Source organism: Diadema antillarum, unplaced genomic scaffold (assembly GCF_040938485.1).
Source record: "Diadema antillarum isolate AM-2024a unplaced genomic scaffold, OU_Dant_1.0 seq00000322_RagTag, whole genome shotgun sequence".
Classification (NCBI taxonomy): domain Eukaryota; kingdom Metazoa; phylum Echinodermata; class Echinoidea; order Diadematoida; family Diadematidae; genus Diadema; species Diadema antillarum.
The window spans coordinates 304,920-328,242 of NW_027271341.1; the positions used below are offsets into that span (position 1 = coordinate 304,920).

General features: G+C 36.4%; 1 protein-coding gene across 1 annotated transcript in view; it reads right to left on the reverse strand.

Annotated features, from left to right (window-relative positions):
* Window positions 1–23,323, reverse strand: part of LOC139730615 (major facilitator superfamily domain-containing protein 4A-like) — an 87,714-nt gene that overhangs the window by 20,744 nt on the left and 43,647 nt on the right. Inside the window, exons 4-6 of the mRNA XM_071641472.1 lie at window positions 17,219–17,336; window positions 9,994–10,121; window positions 7,899–8,075 (exon numbers count right to left, since the gene is read on the reverse strand). Coding sequence (XP_071497573.1) covers window positions 7,899–8,075; window positions 9,994–10,121; window positions 17,219–17,336 — 423 coding nt within the window. The remainder of the gene's footprint in view (window positions 1–7,898; window positions 8,076–9,993; window positions 10,122–17,218; window positions 17,337–23,323) is intronic.

The following is a 23,323-nucleotide window of genomic DNA, read 5'->3' on the forward strand; positions in this document are numbered from 1 at the left end:
GTTTTAGATTACTAATTGTATGATTTTATGTATGATTTCTAATATGTTTATTGTAAACACCTTTAAATGTTATTTATGAAGCACTGTGATTTTTATCTATATACATGTACTCTGTAAACTGAATGTATTTCAGCCTCTGGGCTGCTAATTTCAGGAACAATAGACCTTATCAATTCAATAAACCTGATCAATTCAATAAACCTTATCAATTCAAAAAAAAACAATGCTGACAAAACAACCTAGACTTTGTGTAAAATGCTCTCATCAATGATCATATAAAAAACGGCCATGCAATAGTATAGTGTCAAAAATGTCAGTATATAAATGTCAATTCAAATTATCTATTTTATATTGTTACCTTCCTGATGTGTATTTCTTCTTTCTGGAGACATATGATCTGATGTAGTTGTTTTGTTGTTCAAACCCCATAACACACCATGCATGCATAGCTGATACAAGATAATCTAAAATGCATAATTAGCCCTAGTTTGAAGTTTCACTCAAATGATAAACATATCAGCTTTCAACATGTTCCATGAATGCTACCATACATCAGGGAGGTGTAATAGGTAGGGTGTAAGGTAATAGGCAATCATAAGCAACAGTATGCAGTCTTTTTTTGTATGGTGATAGTGATGCAGGGCTATCAAATATTAAAAAGAAATACATTTTCTCAGAAAGGAAATGTTGAATGGTGTCTCTATCAGGATTCAATTGTTTTTATGCAACAGCTTTACAATCCTAGTAAAATAATTTGCAGCAGACAGTTAACTGTCAGCCCAAGTCAATGATTGAGGGAAAAAGTGTATTCAGGTCTTCATGCTCTTCTCACAATTTGATCTCAGAAGCGCTCTCCTTTGACAAAACCAACTTTATGTCTTGCAATCCAAGCACAAATACACTTGTTGCCTACAGTTGGACAAGTATCCATCATTCAATTTTACCCACAAGCATCACTCTTCATGCACTCACATGATACAGACATCCACAAACACAGGTCACTTAAATCACCTTCCTGTCCAGGCAATGGGATGATGTAGGATATGTCACACACAAATTGTACATCCACCTCCCACACTGTTTGTTTGCCGCCTTCTCATCATCAATTCTAATTGTGTTGTTGTCTTATCTGCCTCGGGTTATTTCAGCTTTACCTCTTCTCCTCCATCTATCACGGGTTATTTGCATTCTTCTTTTTTTTTTTTTTTGTCTTACCCTCATCACAAATATATATTTTTGTGTATTTCATCCATTCCTCACTAAACTAATATTACAGGTTTACTTTTCTATTTGTCATCTGTTATGTTTCCCTTTTCTCCATGTAGCTGTAGTATTATTTTATTGTTTTCCTATATAGTTCTGATGGAGTAGTTTTGTCTGCTTGTTTAATATTCTGGAGCTCTCTTCATTCTTCCTTTCACCTATTTCCATACTCTGTTAACACGGTATTCCAAATTTAATGATTGTCTCTTGGAAACATAGTCACGAGGGCCATATCTGAGGAATATAAAATATGCTCAATTTTATCATGGGAATACAAGAGTATTTTTACATAATTTTTATTTGTTGTAAAAAGTACATGTACCACTAACCTGTTACTGAGATATGCTAAGGCAAATATCATGTACAAAAGCATAAAGGAGGATGTCAAATTGTTACAAAACCATTACAAATACATACAATGTATGAGCATGATTTTCACAATCACTGCAAACTGACAGTGCTAGAGTGGCAGGAAAGTCATTGTGTAATGGTAGATAGTAATCATGAAATAGGACCATAACATGCTTGCTGTCCAAGATGCAGCTTAGTTCTGGATAATATGTATAATTACAAACTGTATATTCTTCCGTTGTACCCCTGTAGTATTCTATTCATGACAAAATTACAAGTGCATGCAAATTAAACTTCCTCAAATATCAGCTTGATGTAATACAATCCCTCAACACGACTCACAAATAAATTTGATCATCCTGTTTCTATCTGTCTTATCTGTTTGACAAAGAAGGTCCTGCTACATGTTGTCTAAGGTTGACTTTCATCTGATACTTCTCAGGTCAAGTGATATCAAATTCAATCTTCTAAGTACACCTCTCCATACCCAATGTATATGTGTGATACTGCATTATGTGGTGCCCCCATACCTAGGAAAAACTGTACAACTGTAATTATAACAAGAAAACCATCAGACAGTGGACACTCCCAACCCAAGGACTCCAGCAGCAGCAATAATAAATGCACAGACATAAACAACCTTCATTTCAATAGTTAGTCTTCAGAAGTAGCATGAATGTAACTTTTTGTGAAAATTTTGTTTAAGAAAATACTACACAGCAAACAAAACACCCACACAAACAGGAAGGAAAAACATATTTTGGCAGCCACTTTTTAAGAGAAGGATGAATATAGAGGCTAAAAAAAGTGTTCTGGACCCTGACTACTGGCCACTTTCCAGTTACCCCCCCCCCCCTCCCAACTTTGCATAGCCAAGCTATGCTGAACACACACTTTTTTTTTTTGGATAGTTCTTTATTCGAATTTCCTTCAGTTTCACATCAGAAAGATCAGAAACATTCACAGAACAAAAACAAGACGTCATACAAAAACAGACTGCGTTATACACAAACATAATACAAAATAAACATCAACTTACACGATGTAAGGACAAAATACAGTAATACCAACATTCTGCAAACTAATATCAAACTTACATTATAACTCTTTTAACCACCCCAAAAAAAAACAAACAACGAAATCCGCTTTTTGTTTTTTTCACACATATTCTCGCAAAGGCCTGCAAAACAGGAACATCAGAGATAATTTGCTTTAAAAAAGAAAACCGGGCATATTTCATTGCTTCTCAAAAAAAAAAAAAGAGAGAGAAAAAAAGAGACCATTTGCGAGAAAACATACACACATGCATACAGACTCACCCACCTAACACAAACATGCCCCCCTTCCCTCCTCCCTCCCCCCACCCTCCCCGTCCCTTCAGCCCTCAGGTTGAATGTACACTTGAATAACTCTGCCGTGTAAGTTGCCATTTTATTTGTCATACAATAAAATACATCCTATTCATAACATGGAGATGATGTGGAAGGTGGAAGCAATAAAGAAAAAAACAACAACAATAATGTGATAATAACTCGCGGATACGGCAAAATCAAGACAAAAAAAAAATCACTTATCATCTGTATACATAATATATTCCCGCTTCAACAAATGCATTGCAACTGTTCCTCTTTTACTCGCTGTCTTATTTTCTTCTTCTTTACACATATTGAAATACTTCATAAAATCATTAAACTTCGGTACCTTCCATTCTGATCTCGCTAAATATAAAATGTGTTTAACCATCAATATAATTGTATTCCATCCTTTGACTTTTAACGAGTTTCTGGATATACCTGTATAACCAACTTCCCAGTTTATATTCCCTAATTCTTCTAAATTCAATTTCTGAATGATAATTTGCCACAATTCCTGCACTTCAATACACTCCCAAAATAAATGTGAATATGTCTCAGTGCTTTTTTTTTACAAAAAGAACATAGATCATTAGAAACAAACCCAAATCTCAACAGATTAACTTTTGTATAAAGTGCACCATGAAGAAGTTTAAACTGAAATTCCCTAAGCTTAGGGATAAGAGTTGTGACTCTGGGTCGGAGAAAAATATCTTGGGTTACTTTTGGGGGGAAGGCGAAATCACTCTGTTGATCTCGTACTTCCAATGTATATAACTGTTGTAAATCAGTTGAAAACTAAGTGTAAATCTTTCTCGGAGGTATATCACCAATCCTACTTTCTTTTCCGTGTAATTTTAACCAAATAATCATCCACTTGAAAAGGTTTAATACTGACCCACGACAAACTAAACCGTCAACTTTTCATAATGACATCACAAATCCTCCAAACATATTCAATCTCCTCACTGCATAAACCTGCTTTTTGAAAATAAATAATCGGCTGTATACCTTTTCATCAAAATAATGGCATAATCTATAAATATTTTTCCTAAAAAGATTTTCATTGTATATCATTTTACCTTTAAATAAAAAGAATCTATTACAAAATACTATTTGATTCATATATCCCTCTTCTAAATATCTCAAACTTCCCAAATCTTGCCATGCTTGGAACTTTCAAAGAAAGTTTATTTGTTTCAAAATTACACACACACACACACACACACACACACACACACACACACACACACACACACACACAATAATACATCATGCAAGTCGATGGATCACATATAAATGTATACATTTGGTCACTCGTGGTCGGGTCCAAAAGCTGCCATGCACTACATGGTAGCATATTAAGGTGCTGGGCTGGACGGTCATGAATAAACATTACACGATGACGTCACGAATCCGTCGATTGCACGCATTGCATACAACACTGGCACCAAAACATGAATGCATTACTACAGTAGTTCCACGTGGTATACACAAAACATAAGAATCCAAAACAACCCAAGCATGGCAGCGAATCTCGCATAGGTCAGTGGGTTGGGCGCAGAGTCACAGACTCGACAAGAAGGGCTGTGCGGGCTTGAAACAGGTTTGAAACCTGATCAGGGTCTTGATATCATTTTTACCATGTTTTTTTTTTTTTTTTTATAAAGTGGGATTGAGGTTCATTTCGTCAGTAAATTGAAGTCTTTGAAGACATCAAAGTTCAATACACATCTATGACTGACGTCAGTACTAATGCATGTATAATTATAATCAGTGGCACATAAATCTGTAACGCTGGATGCGTCTGGAAGGGATATAGGTTAGGGCAGTCCGCGGACTACCAGTTATTTAGTTGACTTGCCCAATGCCTGGCAGCCCTGTCAGGTGCATTCAGTGTTTAGGCATTTTTGTGTTATTGTATTGATTGATTGTTTTGAGCTTTGTAATTGATTATGTATTGCATGTTTTCTGCCAAATAAAATAATGATAATAATTCATGACTGTCCAGCCTAGCACTTTAATACGCTACCGCACTACATGCAAATGAATGAGGTGATCTTACACACCTGCGCACAACATGCGGAGGTCAAGCGGGTTCACTTGTTTTTTTTGTGTTTTTTTTGGTTCACTTGTGCAATTAGGGTAATGCAGGGATGCTGTGCAGCAGGCACAAGCAGAACATATATGGTGGCAGTCACATCTAATATTTCCCTTTCTAACATGCCTAAAAGATTGTCACTTCACAACAAAAATGCATTCTCAGTGCTTTAAAAGTTAATACATTTTTCCCCAACATATAACAGTTAAAAAACTTATAAAACTATTATAGTTTTGAGATAGAGATACACTGTAGTGCACCATATTTTTCATGTAGGATCACCAGTATACCTGCATTGTTGACTCACTGTTATAAAAATTGAATAGCACTGCCATCCTTTTAGTTTTTACAGTTTAATGCGATTGTGAAAATTGTTAGGCTTACACTGTTGTGGGTCTTATACTGGAGCAAAGTGTGATTTCAATGAATACTTTGTCCTTGTATTTTGATTAGCACGAGCAGCTGGAGGCATTTAGAACTTGGAAAATATTTCTATATGCATGTTTATGTCTGCAGGAGAAAGATGAATATAATCTTGTAGTTGAAATTTGCTGTCACTGAGATAATAATATGAATTCCAGTTTTATACATGCTTCATTCAGTATAAAGAAAAGAGAGTGTAGAAAATGTAACATATTATTTTTCCCACGGTCACTATTTACAGGACATTTTCTATTACTGCTACATGAATTAGACAAGTCAGTGGTGTGATAATGATGGTGTCGAGGCTGGCAAAGACTTCCTGGCAAACCAGTAGCCAAGTAGGCTTACAGTCTTTTGCAAAGCATGCAGTACATGATGTCTGCAACAATGTTCCTGGTCATAGAAGCTTCCTGTTACTTTGACCAGAGGTTGCATGTGTATTCTTACCAACTTGCACCATGTGAATATTTTGTCATAATTTTCAATGTGAAAAGTTTTCCTGTTACGATGCATATCTAAACTAGTGGATTAAGTGTTTCTCCTCCCTTCTGTTTTCACACTCCCATTACCTTGAAGGGATTTTACTTCAAAGAGTACTTCAAAACTGACTGTATTGATTTTGGAACAAATAAGTAGAATTTTTTAGCTAATTCACATGAAACCCCTCCCACCCCCCCCCCCCAAAAAAAAAAAAAAGAGAGAGAAAAAATATGACTATATCAATGAAAGAAGGACATCCACTACTGAAATCTATAGGAACCTCACATAAATGTAATCCGATGGTGTCTGGTTTAATAGAATAATGCTTCAGGTTTTTATAGTGTTAAATGCTCTGCATCTCTACAATCATAGCTGTTAACCTATGTGTGATTACCTCTTGCAGGATTGCTTTAATAGAGAAGGAATATTCAGACTTCAGGCTCAGCGATATGTTGCAATTAACTCGCCAAAAGCTTTCGACCTTGCCGCCTAATCTGCATAAAGTAAACATCATGTTTACGCAAAACCGCAGGGGAAGTGTTGCAGGACAATCACAATATCTTGCCTTGGAAGCCATCAAATGATACAATCTATGTATACAGAAAATTGAGGGAAAAACTGTTCTCTAAATTGCAATGTTAGTTATTATAAGTTTTATTGAGGATAAACCTGTGAAAATAACATCGAAACTTAGCTTCCAAAAGGGAAAATTTGGTCTCTAAAAATGTGTTATTTTCTCACATTTTTCTTCATTGCCCAAAAATTAAACGTCTGTATATGACTTGTGGTAGTATGTTCATACTGTGTTCCAAATATCTTTTCTGTAATATTTGTCTCACGGTTATGTCGGGAAAATATCAAGATCACTGTCATTTGTGACCCACGTAAAATCCATAGCGTAAGCGTTAACGCAGTCCGATATATCAGTTTTCGTGCTGCATGAAACAGTTGAAGCACACTGCAGGGTTCGTCTCTCGCCCACTCACCACCCTGTGGACTGAAACCGAACCCTGTCGCGGTGTGCCGAACCTGACACCGCTGATTGGCTAAGCGTGCGTGGACCAGTAGAGAATGCATCCACAGGAGGATGATCTAGTTGTGCTTGTCCAGTATTTTCTGTTAAATTTGGTTGTCCATTAGCTCTGATTTTAACCTAACCACTAACTGCACAACACAAAACTTCGCAGGAAATGAGTCTGGGGTATACAGACTAGCAATATATTTATCAACTGCATATTCATGCTGTAGCAGACGTGTGTCGGGAAATAATTGTAACCCTTTCCCACGATTGACTCAAACAGAAAGATACAAATATCTCGAATGATACATCAGCATTTTCAATCCAAATTCTAATGAAGGATGACATATTCATATTAGATATATGTGTGAAGTTTCAAGGGATTTTTTGTTCTTTGCTTCGAGCAGTGCTTCGATGACCATTATGAATTCAAAAGCTTTTGCCTCTTATCGCGGAGTTAGTTGCCCTGTATTACTGGGCCTCACTTGTCTTTTATCTGCCAAAACTTTGTTCATGATCCCTAAGAATACATATCCAAATTATTGAACTTCTCTGCTATGGATAACATTTCCATTAAGTTGGATTTTATTTTGTTGAGCGTATAAATTACATCACATAAACACAAAAATGCTCATACAAAGATGGAATATTGCCAGGTAAGTAAAATATCACATTTCTGGCACCTGTTTTGTCTAATGTTAGAAATGAATTCAAAAAGTTACAAAGAACATGGAAGTCAAGACAAAGCAGAAATTACACATTTTAACTTTGCTGAGCAAATAAGAGAATGCAAGTGTCTTCATGTAGCTGTTGAATGCATCAATGTAATTAGATATCATAAACAGTAATAGAAATAAGTTACATCATCCAATTCTTTGGTCTTGTTGGTCTTTTTTTTTCCATAACTTACCAGATTAACAAACAGCATAACAGAAAGGGAGCAGACGGTTGAAATGGGAATGGATACAAGGCGGCCCAAGGCAAAGCTCCCCCAGAAGACTGAAGTCAAGTATGCTCCATCAGTTGCAGACAGTTGGATGGCTGCATTTTTCACAGCATATTCAAAGATGTAGCCTCCATAGGCCGCCTGGTAGGAGAAAAGTGAATATGCTATCAAACACTGAATGTGATCTTTTAAAGTCATAACAAAGCAATGAATGGTTGGCTTAGGAATGCTACTGGACTTGATCAAAGAGGATTATGACATCAGATTCTGCATAATTATCATGTTACTCTATTCTGTGGTACATCAATGTTACATGGTAGAGTAGCATGGCTAGGACCATTCACATGTGACACTATCAGCCTTAGATATGAAAAAATTACTTATGTGAAAGCTTTTTGGAAAAATGTGATGAAATCTTTTCACTGATCATCACTTAAAAAAAGTGAACTGAAAATATCAGACCCTTGATTAGTTCATCCAAGAGTACTGACTGAGGTTTGTTGATCTTGAATGTAATTGATCATGTACATCTAAATTTGCATTTTGCTCATGTTTGGGAGGGGGGGGGGGAGGGGGTATCTGCATGTTAAAGGACAAGTTCACCTTCATATACATGTGGATTGAGTGAAGGCAACAATGTTAGTAGAACACATCAGTGAAAGTTTGGGGAAAATCCGACAATCCGTTCAAAAGTTATGAATTTTTAAAATATCTGTGCAATCACTGCTGGAGGAGAAGACTACTACAGTGTATGATGTAACATGCGTACAACGATATAAGGAAAATAAAAAGAGAATTTCACAAAACTTGACTTTTTAAATAAAGTGCACATTTCCTCGACTTGTTACTGACTTATGTTAGGGGTAATATTATTCCCCCTGACTTCTGAAAGAGAGAAGTTGAGTGTTCTTTTATTATGTGAGAAAAGTGAGAATATCTTGAATTTTCTTTATACTTTCTTTATATAGTTGTACTCATATGACATCACAAGCTATAGTAGTCTTCTCATCCAGCCGTGACTGAGCATAAACTTCAAAAATTCAGCCGAGATAATCGAGTTTGAAGTCACATCATCAAAATTGGTCAAAACATTCGGTTTTTCTGTTTTTCACACAATTCTGTACTCTAATGTCTTGTCTATCATCTGCCGAAATTTCAAAGTTAAATGATCAAACGAAAGACAAGAAATCAGTGTTTTTCTGGGTCATGATTTTCCGACTTTCAACGTAACAGAAACGTGTCTGAAGATTTGGATTTAGCGTCGCAGCTAAACTCCGCCCCCAGCAACGAGGGAGTGATCTTATTGGTCAGTGCGTGGCATTCTGATTACTGATTGGTCGTGCGTAGACCGCTGGCGCTAAGCTTGAATGAACATCGCGGAGGTCGCTAGGAACATGCCTTCTATTGTAAAGCAGTTAAAACTGTCTCGCCTCCCTTTGATCGTGATAGCGTTGGAAGGAAAACTTTGAAGGCGTTTTTCTCGAAACTCTGATTTCCTCAACTACTTGACATGCACTAATAAAATCATCGATATCTCCGCAACCGAGTACTTGTATGAGTTGTGCTATATATGAGATTAAAGAAGAAGAGTACGGGAATAATGTTATGCCATTTTCAGAAAATTGTTTTCCCCAACTTTCGGATCCTTTTGTTGCAGTGGGTCACATATAATCTCCAGTTGTAACAGATATCCTAAGCATATACGTCATGCTGAACATTGCAGACTGGCCTGATAACTTTCCACCAAATATCCAATGTATTTTCCAAATCAAACTTGATTCCTCTTCCCTGAACTAAAGGGCTTCACAAGGAAAAAAATAAAAAAGCAAGCCTAAAGCCCAATCCTATGAGGATAAGGTGTGCTCAGAAGCTTCTGGAATGACAACAAATCATACATTGTAATAATCATGCATGTATCAAAGACTGGAACTGTTCCAGCAATGAAGGAATATATATAAATGAAGTTTACCAACACACACACACACACACACACACACACACACACACACACACACACACACACAAGAAGCTCTGACAGATACAGGGCTACTGCACTTACCTGCAAGCCATCGTAGAGGAACAGTAAAAATGATGTAAGGAAGGTGACAATCACAATTTTGGATTTGTCGGTTTGGAAGCAACCTTTCCCGCTCTTCTTTGGGCTTTCAGATTTGGCAATTTCTTCATCTGGAATAACAACAAAACAGACATACTCTTGAATGAAAATCTTTCTGAAACAACTACAAAACCACACTTGTCAGGCAAGCGCAATATATGTACAACATTAAATAATGGTTGAATCATAAATGTTGTTTTGTTAATATGCAAGATGCTGAGATGGCCTAGTGAAGCCCTCTGGCAGGCATACATAAAACATATCCAAAAGTGAATTACATAGTCAGCAGATATGAATAAGATAAAATGTCTCAAGAAATTCATATATCCTAATGACAAAGAGTAGTCATGATAATCACATGCCAAAGGACCTGTATGGCATTTGGAGAAATATCCTCTGTAGAGCCTACCGAAGATGTAGTCTGCACCAATACACAATTTGATTTTCATCCTGTATACATCTCTATGACAGTTATTGAGATTTGGAACATATATCTATAATTGATACTTAAATACTTAAATCAGAATCAAAATACGGTCAAACTTGTCTATAACTGCTCAATACACACGTGGTCACTATACACATGTTTGATGTGGTAGCCAATTTAATACCCAATATATGAAGTATAATCACATAAAGTATTATTACATGTAGGCCTACACCACAATGCTACTTAAAGGAGAACAAAACCCACATATATGTGGATTGAGTGAATGCGGCAACAGTAATAGAACACACCAGTAAAACTTTGAGAAAAATTGGACATTCAATTCAAAAGTTATGAATCTGTAAAGTTTTGGTGCAGCCACCGCTGGATGAAAAGACTGTAACATTTCATGACGTCAAGTATGAAAATGATATAAAGAATGCATAAAGAAAATTCAACATACTTTGACTTTTCTAGTACAATGAAAGAGCATTTGACCTACCTCTTAAAGAAAGCAGGGAGAATAATATTATCCTTAGCACATGTCAATAACAAGTCAAAGGAATGTGTACTTTTCATAAAAAACAAAGTTTTCGGTATATTTTCTTTAAAATCGTTGTCCTTATATGATATCATGAACTGTAATAGTCTGATCCAGTGATGGTGGTACCAAAGTTATAAAAATGCATAACCTTTAAATGGATTGTCCAATTTTTGTTAAATTTTCACTAATGTGTTCTTTTAATATTGCTGCATTCACTCGTATGTATACACCTGCATAAAATCATTTGCATTAACAAGAAAAACAAACATTCCATGTCCATTGTATCATTCATTTGTTCTATCCATTATAGTTATGCATGTTAACATAGAAGTATTTTCCAGCTAGGAAATGTACCGGTACTCTATATCACATAGATTTCTGGGATTGAGTACATTCAAATACTGACTGTATTGCTTGTTATTTGCTGTGTTTCAATCTTTTACTTTCATTTTATTTAGTTTTCTAGGTGTGTTGGCATGTTACATGATAACAATTTGATATTATTGCAGTATTTTCATTTCTTCACTTTTTTTGCATCATATAAGAATTGGCTGAGTTGGATGAATGTAATGAATACCAACACCACAAAGGGAACTTTTTTCACTCAGTGTCACAAGACCTGACAAGGACCATGGGATTTGCTGGTCCTGAAAAGGGCAGTTTGAGTTGATAGCTGCAGACAAAAAGGGCTGCTGTGTTGTTGTTGTTTTTTGACTTTCTTGAAAAGAAAAGAGTAGACCATCAAGCTGACTGATGCTACTTGAAGGATTGCACCATCACCGTGCACAGTTTATGGCTGTCCAAGGGACAACTGCTGGTTGTCTTAATAGGCAGGTAGTTGGACTATACGTTTTCTCTGTGGGAGATTTCCATGTGGTCATTGGTGCAGGTTTGACTGTACTTCAATGTATTTCATGTTTTACACAATCAAGATATTTAAAAATGGCAGATGAGGATGCTCATTATTGGAAAGATTTTCTTGCTGAGTTGGATCACATGTGAATGGCTAGGTTGCTATGGAAACCTACTCAGGAGACTCTGTCTTTAGTCTGTTAAAACAGTACTTTTTTGCTCTCCTCTACACTTTCAATTGCCTAAAGAGAGGAATGCTGCTAAACTTCTCTCAAATGAATTACTGTACAGATTGAAGGAACTCTTACTTTTATGACAAAATTGATCTTGCTACATAAAATATACATACTTGACCAGACTTTTGAATGGTAGTTGAATGTGGTTTGACAAGTGTTACAGAACAAATTGTTAAGGTATAAAATCTCTACCTCCCTTGATCCCAAAACATAATATCACGATAACAAAGAAGATCTGCTCCTCAGTATACAACCATGCAGGACCTTAGAAACACCATTATAAAATCTTCATAGTTCACCTGGTTGTTGTTGGTTTTTTTTCAAGAAATGCATGATCAGAGGCTCAAGCAATACAATGGAAATGGGGACCCAACCATGCTTCCATGTGATTCACCACTGTAGTGTAGCATTTGTCAATCTTTGTGTATACTTTCTGCTTGATATCTGGCATTTGAAGAGAAAGTCAATGTATAAAATCTTGCCATCTCACATAAGATGATATCAACTTTTTCAATTGTTATGGTATATATAGCACATACATTAAAGCAATGTTTTGCTCTTAGTCTCTGTGAATAAGGGAGCATACTTGATCTGTTTTAGTATGAACACCAAGTGAAAAAGAAGAAATTAGCCTGGGATTTGAACTCGCATCACCTGTACTGCTTACCAGGCAGTGGCTCTATACTCTGAGCTTACGCCAGTTCACGCCAGGGACTCCATCATATTTGAACAAATCACTCTGCCTCACTTCCTTTTCATTCTCTCTTGGTCATATTCATAGTCAATTGTTACTCTCCAGTCAATAAGGTAAGCCATAAGAGTGAAAAGAACCTTTGTTTTGTGGAAAGAGTGTCGTTACAAAGATTTCCTCTTCCTTTGCTGTTATATACTGTCTGTGAATAAGATTGTACACGTGCTTCTTAATCTGTATTATTATGTAAACCAAGTAAAAAAGAAGGAACTTGCCTAGGATTTGATCCACCATCATCTACTACTTACCGGTGTGTTATGGTTGAGTGAATAAGAGCACTCATCTTTGAATCACAAGAACATGGTATGGGGGTTTGTGGGTTCACGCTCAATGAATTAGCCTGACAAATCTGCCCTTCAGCAATGGGATGCACTCCACGTAGGATGAAAATGTTTGTATTTGTTGATCAGCATGTGCTCGGCTGTAAAATGGGGACTGGCTGGAATGCACCCCATGGAGTGGAGAGTGAGCACTGTCAGTGCTGGTTGGAAATGATGTATCCAGTGACTTTGGTACTACTAATAGTCTGTAAAGCCCATCGAAATTGTTCAGAAGTCTATAAATACTACCTATTATTAATTATTAATATCATCACCAGGCAGTAGTACTACCACTGAGCCAAAGCCAGTTCACAGCAGTGACACAATGATGTTTGAACAAACACCCACGACCTCACTTCCCTTTCATTCTCTCTTGGTGTTATTCACGATTCATTAGCCTCCAGTCAGTAAAGTGAGTCATAAGAGTGAAGGAAATTTTTGTTTTGCAGAGAGAGCGTAGTTACAAAGATTTTCTTGTTTGTTTTAGCTCACTTGAGCCTTCGGCTCAGGTGAGCTAAAAACAACAAAACCATATCTGAATAGTACAATTTGAAGCATCGTTATTCTACTACCCTAGCTGACGCTGAACAAACGACTGGCTTTTCTTGCAACAAAAAAAAATGTTCTCTGACGTCTGCAGAAAGGAACAGTCCCTTTAAATCAGCCCATCACTTTCATTAAGCATCACTGCACACCTGACACTGAGTTGGACAACCAATGGTTGCTTGCTCACTATGATCACATGCTAATTATGAACAGCAGCGATGATCTGGCAATGACATCTGTGATTTGTGGTCCAAACAGTGGCTATAAAACAACCCTCTGAGGTAAGAACACCATATACAACACAGGCAAGGATGCACTAGAGACTGATCACTACTGCTTACTGAGCATGAAACCAATTAATTACCTATCAGTGGCTTCCATATCCACAATTTTGATTTTTTTTTTTTTTTTTTTTTTTGGGGGGGGGGGGGGTCAATGGAAATGAACATACAACTGTATTTCAATCAAAACCATTCCTAATCATTTCAGACTGTAATTTGAAGAGGAATTAGCCTGCAAATGATATGCTGTTGCAGCAGTTGATATGCACACACACACACACACACACACACACACACACACACACACACACACAAACACACACACATACACACACAGACACAGACACACACATATATATATTTATATATATATATATACCCAACAAAAAAGGAATTTTTACTGTGATTATTTGCATTTCTTTAAAATAAGGACAATGCATAAGTTAAACTGACTACCATTTTTGGAGTTGGACAATTCCTTTTCAAAATGAAACACATACTTCAAGATTTGTTCAGTGGGCTGTGATGTGCAGACATCATAAAAGTGCAAAAGGGTCAAAAGAAAATGTTTGGCTAGGGTATACTTGACAATATTCTGACAAATTGATGATTTGAATTCAGTTTCATAATCTTTCACCTCCTAAATCAGAACTTTCAAAAGACATCATGCAAATGAGGGATCATTGTTTTTTTTTGGTCAACTCTGTGTGCCAAAGGGCTATCCCCCATGTGGGCCACATTATTCTCAGAAAGCAAAGTATGAGCACTTTTTGAAAATATTGTTTTAAAATGCCATGTAACTTTTATACGAGGCAATTCTGCTAGAAATCCAGTGAGTAAAGTTATAGAGAAAAATTCAATCATTCCTGTGATATAAATCCTACTACAAAGCTGTGATTACTTTGATTGCAAGTAGTCAGTAGCTACATTATTGTCCAGATCAGGGAGGCATGATTCTGGCAGGCACAACTGCGACAGTAAATAAGAATTTACTTAAAGAACCCCTATGAAACAAAGCTAACCCCATTCAATAACTGCACACAAGTTATCTGAGTGAAGTTTTATTGTACTCTGCAATTTATCAGTCAGTTTGGGCGGGGTTGCATGATTAAGCAAAATATGCAAACTTGGCAAGTTGTCAATGGAAATGGGATTGCGAACATGGCACATTAAAAGTTGATTACTAGCTGGAAGGGGGGGGGGGTATATCAAGAATTCAAAGTCATTCTAAGACAGTTACACAAAGATGCTTTTATTTCTTGTATTAATGATATAGTGGTATCTCCATGGACATTCTCATTGTTCAAATAAATGAGGAAGACAGATTCATTAGGCTGAATTTGCTAAGGGACTGAAAATGACCAGTGAGGGAAATATAGGCCATTTTTTTTAAAAACCATCTGAAACAGGCTGCATGCTGCAAATGTGCATGCACGAAAATATGTTACGAGGTATTTGCTGTTCTACTTCCAACCAGGGAGGTGGGAAGAGACATTTCCCACCTCCCTGTTCCACCATAAGGCCGAATGCTGTGCTACAGGATGGCAATGTCCAGCCCCACAGAGCAAGGATCATTAACCCATTGAGGATGGGCTGATTTTGTTATAATACACAATTTCCATAGACACCTGCTCGAGTATGCTTGGGACTAGATGTCAACAGGTTAACACGTTCCTTGAGGAGGAAGAAGTTGACTAGAGAGAATGGCCTGCAAACAGCCCAGATCATATCCCTACAAAGCATCTGTGGGATGAACTTTGCCAAGCTGTGCGAAGGCGTATCACTTACCAGACCACACTATAACCATCTCTGCAAGCTCCTAGTTGAAGAATAGGATGCTATCCCACAACAGTGAGTGAGATCATTGGTTAATAATATATATGGAGGGGGTTTCAGGCTGTTGTCAATGCCTTTGGGGGTTACAACCACAACTGAACAGTTTGATAAAAAAACGACCATCAATATCCCGTCATTACTCTAATTCTGTTTGTCTTCTGCAAATGTGATTAAGAGTTTATTTGTTTGCTTGTTTGTTGTTTGTGTCTACAGTAAGATTGTAGATTTGTCATGCATTTGCTGTTTGTTTGTTTTTTCAATGCCATGATTTTGCATTTGTGGCTCATTTGAAAGGATGTCATTCACTCAGATTAACAAGCAAAATAAAACACTACATAATTTATAACAATCAAGTCAATTTTGCAACTCTTCTCTGCCAATCCCACTCCAAGTTTACTTACCATGCACACTACCCCTTTGACAAAACATATCAAATATAGTACTGTCAAATAGAAAACCATATACAGCTTTAAGATGATACCAAACATGACAACTATCATTCCCAGAAATAAGATCTATCAAATCTGAGTTTGCTTTTTTTGTTGTTGTTGTAGCTTGGTATAAGAAATATATGTGTATGCAAGAATGTACTTGTGTAATTATGCATGTATGTATGCATGCAAATATCTATTCTCATGTCTATAATTTACAAAATATGAGTGTTGTAATGTTGCAATGCTATATCTAAATGTTATAACATTTGGCAGAAGTACATTGATGTGCTGTGCATATTATGTCAGGCAGCACGGTTATCTGGTTGCGCAATAAAGATCTCATCAAGATATCGAGTTACTCTTTGTATCTGTCCTTCAAATTTGTCCTTTTTGCTTATAAGAGTATGTTATGTGAACTGCATAGTAAACAAAACAAAACTACAACAACAGCAATTAACTCCAACAGTAAGCAGTTCTCATTGCATGATGTCTTTCGCATTTTGTGTTTATTTATCGAGAATCCTACTTGTGTGCATATGATAATCGCATAATCATCAAAGCTAAACACACATGGAAATGTGTATGGGGTCCTGCCATTTGCAAATTTACTCACTAATGAAAAAACAAACTGATAAAGAAATCTCACTAAGTAAAACCAAACAAAGTATTTACAGAATAATCCTGCATATAAGATGCATTTTGTTGTTGTTTTTTGGTGATGTTGCCACAATTTTTCAAATCAGAATTTTAGGAGTTTCTTTGAAATATATCTACCTTATTCTGGCAATCTATATGGCGTTCCAAAGCTGCTTTTCAAGAACTGAAATATGGTACATTTCTAACACAAGAACTTCACAGTAACAATCTATTGTGTTGAATGCTGCTTTGTAACCAAAGAAGTCATCACTTCATAATGTACTAGCTTAAACTGAGTTACTTACCAGCATCTAAATCCTCATAATTAGACCGATCCAAGATTGTTACAGTGTGCTGATCATGAGGTAGCTTGCAGCAGTAGCGACGAATGTTGACTGTAAGTACCAGCATGACAATGGGAATCTACAACAACAACAAAAAAATAAAAAATAAACATGAAAAAAAATGGAAAAGAAATAAGCTATAAACTGTTTCATACAAAGAGGTCTTGTGTTGGAATAAGCAATGCTTGAGCTAGGCATACCTCTATTCAGCACCACCCATGTAAAGATTTTAAAGTGAAAATGAGATTCATCACTAAAAGAGGGTTGAAAATAAACAGAGATAATAAAATCCTCAAAACACCACAGAACAGAGAGCACCATCAATATATAGCACTTGCATTGAAGGAGTGTATACATGTAGCTGGTGGGTATTAACAGTAATAAATTAAAGACACTACCCTCAACAACCACCAAATAAATGCAAACACAAACATACACACACACACACACACACAAACGATTTGAAGGAGAGGTCTTTAAACCTTTCAGAAGAATGTTTATGCCATATTCATTAAGCTTGAAGTTGGGTTTTTTTTAGTCATGTAGGAATCTTTGAAAACAAATGCAAATGAGCTTCAGCGAGTAACAAACATACCAATTGTTTATTTGATAAAAACAATAAAAGCAAAAGCCTGCTTGTTATGAATTGTTACTGATATTGAAAGTTTTGAAGAAAATTTAATCTTTCATGACATTAAGTAAAGTGACAAACCAAAGTCAAATTTCCATGGCCAAAATGAACACATTTGTGCATTGCCAAGTGCTTCATCTTATTTTATTTGTTAATTGATAAAACATCCTCATTTTGGCTTTGGATCTCATTCAATGAGCTAGAAACTCTGGCATCCTGAAATTAAGTGGAAATTAACTGACCTTTGTCATATCAAATCATCCCTTTATAGCTCTTGCATACTATGTTGTCTGATACTGTATTTATATTCTCTATGGTGCTCGAATCTCACGTAAGACTGATGCAACATGGATCAGTCACAGCTTAAAACATTGAGCTCACCATCTACAAATTATGTGCTTTAGAACAACAGATTGGCAGATTCATACTGAAGCCAATGGGCACTGCTCAGAAGCAAGTGTGGGAAGGTTTCCCAACTCACTGGTGTAAAGAATTCCCTGCCCCCTTATTTTGCAGCAGCTGTAATATCATGAAACTAAAACAACAAAATGTTCATGGTCTCTCTGGAGGAACACATTGTGGAGAGGAATATCACATGTTTACTGTTGTCGAGATTGTTTGTGAGGACAACCAACCTTGTTCGCTTTGTTGTTTAATATTGCTCCTAACATTGCAATCAATGCAATTTAATTTCAACGGATACAGCACAATAGCAGGCATATTCGTACTTATAGAAGATGACAAATTTATCACTCACATGTTGCAAATGATAACTGAATCTACTCCAAAATGAAGAATTACAATCCCTATGTGTGTACTTCTCTATAGTCCAGCCTCTTGATGAGTTGCATTTTATAAAGGATTCACAAGCAGCTACAGTTATGGTACAGGTAGGATAGTTGGTATGTCTTTGATATTAAAGTCCCAACTTTTTTTTTTTCTTTTCAGATTGGCAATATTTGCACATTGACCAGTTCAAACTTTGGTTTTATCCACCTCTAAAGCAGAATGGACATTCAGAATTGCATGTAGGCCTCTTTATGGAGTGTTCAGACACTGACATAAATCTCGTGACTTTACCTGGTTACATATCTTACAGTTGTGTTTGGGAGGAACATGATTATAGTGTGTCTTCAGACTAATTAAGTGTTATACAATGAGCATAAAACATGTTTTTAAATTAAACATATAAAAAAAAAACCATAAAAAGAAAAATCCTTCCATATCTGAATGGGCTATGTGTCAACTTAAATCAGTAAAACATCATTCACATGTGGAAAGCAAACCTAATCTCAGTTAAACAAAGTGTGGGAAAATCTCATCTCTTCCTTTACATGTAACATAGAAACACCATAACAATTCACTGTAAGAATGTAATTCCTTCTCTTTTAATCTAATGAAGAGTAATGACATCATTACATCCAACTAGCAAGTGTTATTATATCTGGTACAAGTTCTGTGAACAATAAAACTTTAAGCCTTCATTTTCTCCCTGCGAATTTGACTCAAATCTCACTGCCTTGTTTGAACACATGAAACATGATACATACATAACTTTTACGTATGGATTCGAGGTGCAACAATGTTAGCAACTGTGAACACAACACAATAAAACAAAACAAAACAAAACAAAACAAAACAAAACAAAATAAAACAAAACAAAACAAACAAACAAAAACCCACACATTTATGAATAATTTGTCTGGCAATATCCTTTCAACCAAGGCAAAGGAAGCTAGAAACCAAGCAGTATCCATCAGACTGACTGGAGAGAAAGACAAGATAGAGACAGTGCTGAGACTGAATTCATCTTACATTTGGCTGTAAGAGAATCTCTTGACAAACATTTCTCACTCCTGAAATTTGATAAAGATGGAGTGGCGATGCAGCAGACTAGATGGGAGATATCTCTGCCTGCTTCTTGAACACGCTCTTATCTTGAAATGTGACACCATGATGTCCAATACAGCTTGATTAGAAAAATCTGAGTTTTTCCATATTTCAGCACACTCCCTCATAGGAAGACAATAGACGAAGTGCTTTTTTTTCTTCATGTCAGTGCACTCATGTGCAGCTCACATACGGGAAAATTACAATTGCAGGATTCACAGTGGCACAACTTCAAGTGAACATTTGAGCCAAATCACACAGATGACACTGTAAATCATCGATTGGATTTATGAACTTTATGGACATCAAAGAGTGGCTATGACTGAGACCCGTTGTATCTTTTTGTGTATTCCCATTTCATTTCCAACGTGTTACACATGATGTATTGAGAGAGTTTTTGCTTAAATAAAGAAACAAATACAGCCAATGAAAATTTTCCCCTGTGTTCTGACTTCATTGGTTTGTTGCTGTACATTACTGCACATCAGTATGGCATCAAGTTGTAATGGTAACACATTCACAAAGTATATGGCAAAAATTTACTCACAGCTAATTTGATTCTATATTTACACTGCATTACATATGACAGTATGGGTATTAAGTAATAATGTGTTCATAAAAGGTGTATTATACATTGTTGATCAGCGAAGACTGATAACTTTATCATAACAATGTATAAGATATGCGAGATCATTCATGGTAGAAAAAATAAAAGACAGGGACACCAGGAGATGCACAGACTACCAGGCTGATGCGATTGCTGTAAAATTCATCAACAGTATACAATTTCATATGTGCCTCCATGCATGACACTTCACTATTGATTCATCTTTATGTCATGAGGTATGGATATCATTTCCATGAAACCCAGAGATAGCTCACACTGTATTCTTATATTGGACAGAGACCTGAGGAGATGGCTTATGGAAATAGGGTACTCAAAGACATTGAGGTATTAAAAAAAAGGAGAGACTTGTTTTGTGATGAAGCCTTCATTTGAAAGTTAAAGTTACGGCCACGGGCATCTTGAAAACTCAAACTGCCTTGCATGATGTGATCATGGCACACATGTGGCTGCATGGCTTTTACTCCATAAAAAAAGCTGAAACATGGCAAAATTTGTATTTACATTTTCATTCTGCTTTAAAAATTGGGGAACCACTCAGATCAATGATGTCAAATATGTGCTCTAATGATGACATATCTCGGCATAGATCAAGTTTAAGAATATATAGTGGGAGAGATGGTGAAAAAGATTAACTTATGGATAGCACAGCCCTTGGTTATTTCATCATGCAAGAAAAATGAAAATATGTTTAATTCTATATTTTCTCATAACCATCATATCTATATTATTATATCCAAGAACTTCAATATGGTCATTCCTGCACAACATTGAAAGGCTTCAATTCTTCAGAATTCCAGACAATGCCCCTGTTTGTCTATGAGAGGATTTCAACAACAGCAGCATTTACACACATTCAAAATTAATAGACTCTGAAACTGTTTTTTTTCTTGCAACACAATGCCAAAACTGTTAATTCCTCTGTGTGGAGACAAAAAATAATCATGAACTTTCATGACTCTCTATGTAATATGAACATCAATCCAGCTTGATTTTTTTTTTTCTGGAACTCTTGTGACGTGTGTGAACAGCATGCAAAGAGAAAATCAATTCTTTTAAATCCCACAATGCAACTCGCCACACTAGGTTTGCAGATCTTGGGCAAGACAGAAAAAATTTTTGTGTCTGGAACAACTGACTTGTCAGTTCTGATGCAGCTGAAGCTGTGAATCTCAGGCTTTTACACATCTTTACATTAAATCACATGAGTGCCAAATTTCTCTTGAATTGCTTCAAAACTGGATGAATTCAATCAACTCCTTTTCCCTGATTTTAAGAGCATAATGTGCTGTTACCATGGCAACATAGTTTCCACTACTCTTGAAAAATATGTCTTGCACAACTTTTGATCTCCTTCCTATGGGAGGGGGCCTATCCGCCTCCCACACCCTCTCCCAGCACATTCCCCTCAATATGAATGCATCATAAATCATATGTGTCAAATTTTTTCTCAATCACTATCAAAGTACAGAAGAATTTCATTCTGCAAGGCTTCTTCTCCATTTGAGGCCATAGTGCACTGTTGCCATGGCAATGTACATTCCACTACTGTTGCAAATTTGTTCTGCACAACTTTTCATCAAATTAAACATGTGTACCAAATTTGATTTAAAATCACTTTAAAAAAACTGGAAAAAAGTTCCATCTGCAAAGGCATTTTCTTGATATGGGGATTATTTAATACACATGGCAAGGGACTTCCAGTACTCTTAAAAACTCTACTGCACTACTTTGTGTCACAGGTACCATTTGTGCCAAACTTCTTCAGAATCATGTAAAACTGGAGATAAATGTCAATCTTAAAGGCTTTTTCCTGATGTGAGCTCTGAGGGTTATAATGCACAATTACCATGGCAATGAAGAAATGAAGAAATGCCTTCAACATTTGACAAATGTTGTTTTGCAACACTACAAGCCTCAAGTGGCACATTCTTTCTCATTTTTTTTTCTCCATATTGAAAACTTTCGGTCATCTGCGAAACCGCGCTTCCGCGCGAACGCTTCAACACGTAAAATAGCTTAAAAATCGATGCATCTTTCCACAAAATCTGCCATAAATTTTGAACTATTAAAGTAGCAAACTTGGGGTGCCCGCAATCTGAAAGTGGACACTTTGGGGATTATTTATGTGTATACATCATTATTGTAACATTTGTAGCAGTGACACACTTTTGATAAGAAAAGTACCTTATGAGTAGATTTGTCTATGGCGAACAGTCCAAATTTGACGAATTTGAGCATATTTTGCCATCTTGCAATTCTTCCACACAAGATATCTCGGGAACGGAAGGTCGCACGAACTTGGGGCGGACGATTACAGAAAGTAGAGATTCTGCCCATCTTTGTGATATAAGAATCTTGTTCATTGGTTGAGCAGTCCTGACACACTTTTGCAGTAAAGCTAGACTACCCAGTCACAATTGCTGTCATAGGAAACGTGTACAATCTATACAGAACTATCACGTGACGAGACTACCAACAAAAATTTGAGCCATTGACCTTCACTGTCTGCTGTCGTCAGCAGTGTGAATTCCTGTGATTTCAAGCTTTCGTTTCTCGCCATATATTATTTTCAATCTAATTTCCAGATAATTTTGTATGTGAGACATTATCTAGATACGTAGCAGCCTTATAACAACATAACTGTTAAGTTTGTAAGCAGAGACAACCAAATATATTCCACATTCCGTCTCATTTTTCGATGATGGCTCTAGTCGGACTGGTGCATTTCCTTCGGAGGTGGTAATAATGTAAGTAGTTGCAACGGTCGCTTGCCACCTGCTGTCTGCAATCGGGCGCATGTATACACGTGTTGTACACAGATAATCAACTGTAATAATGTTGTCAAGGAATGATAAGGTCCTAGACTATATCTCAACCGTAGATTTAACCCGATTTCTGTCGCCTACACACACAACAC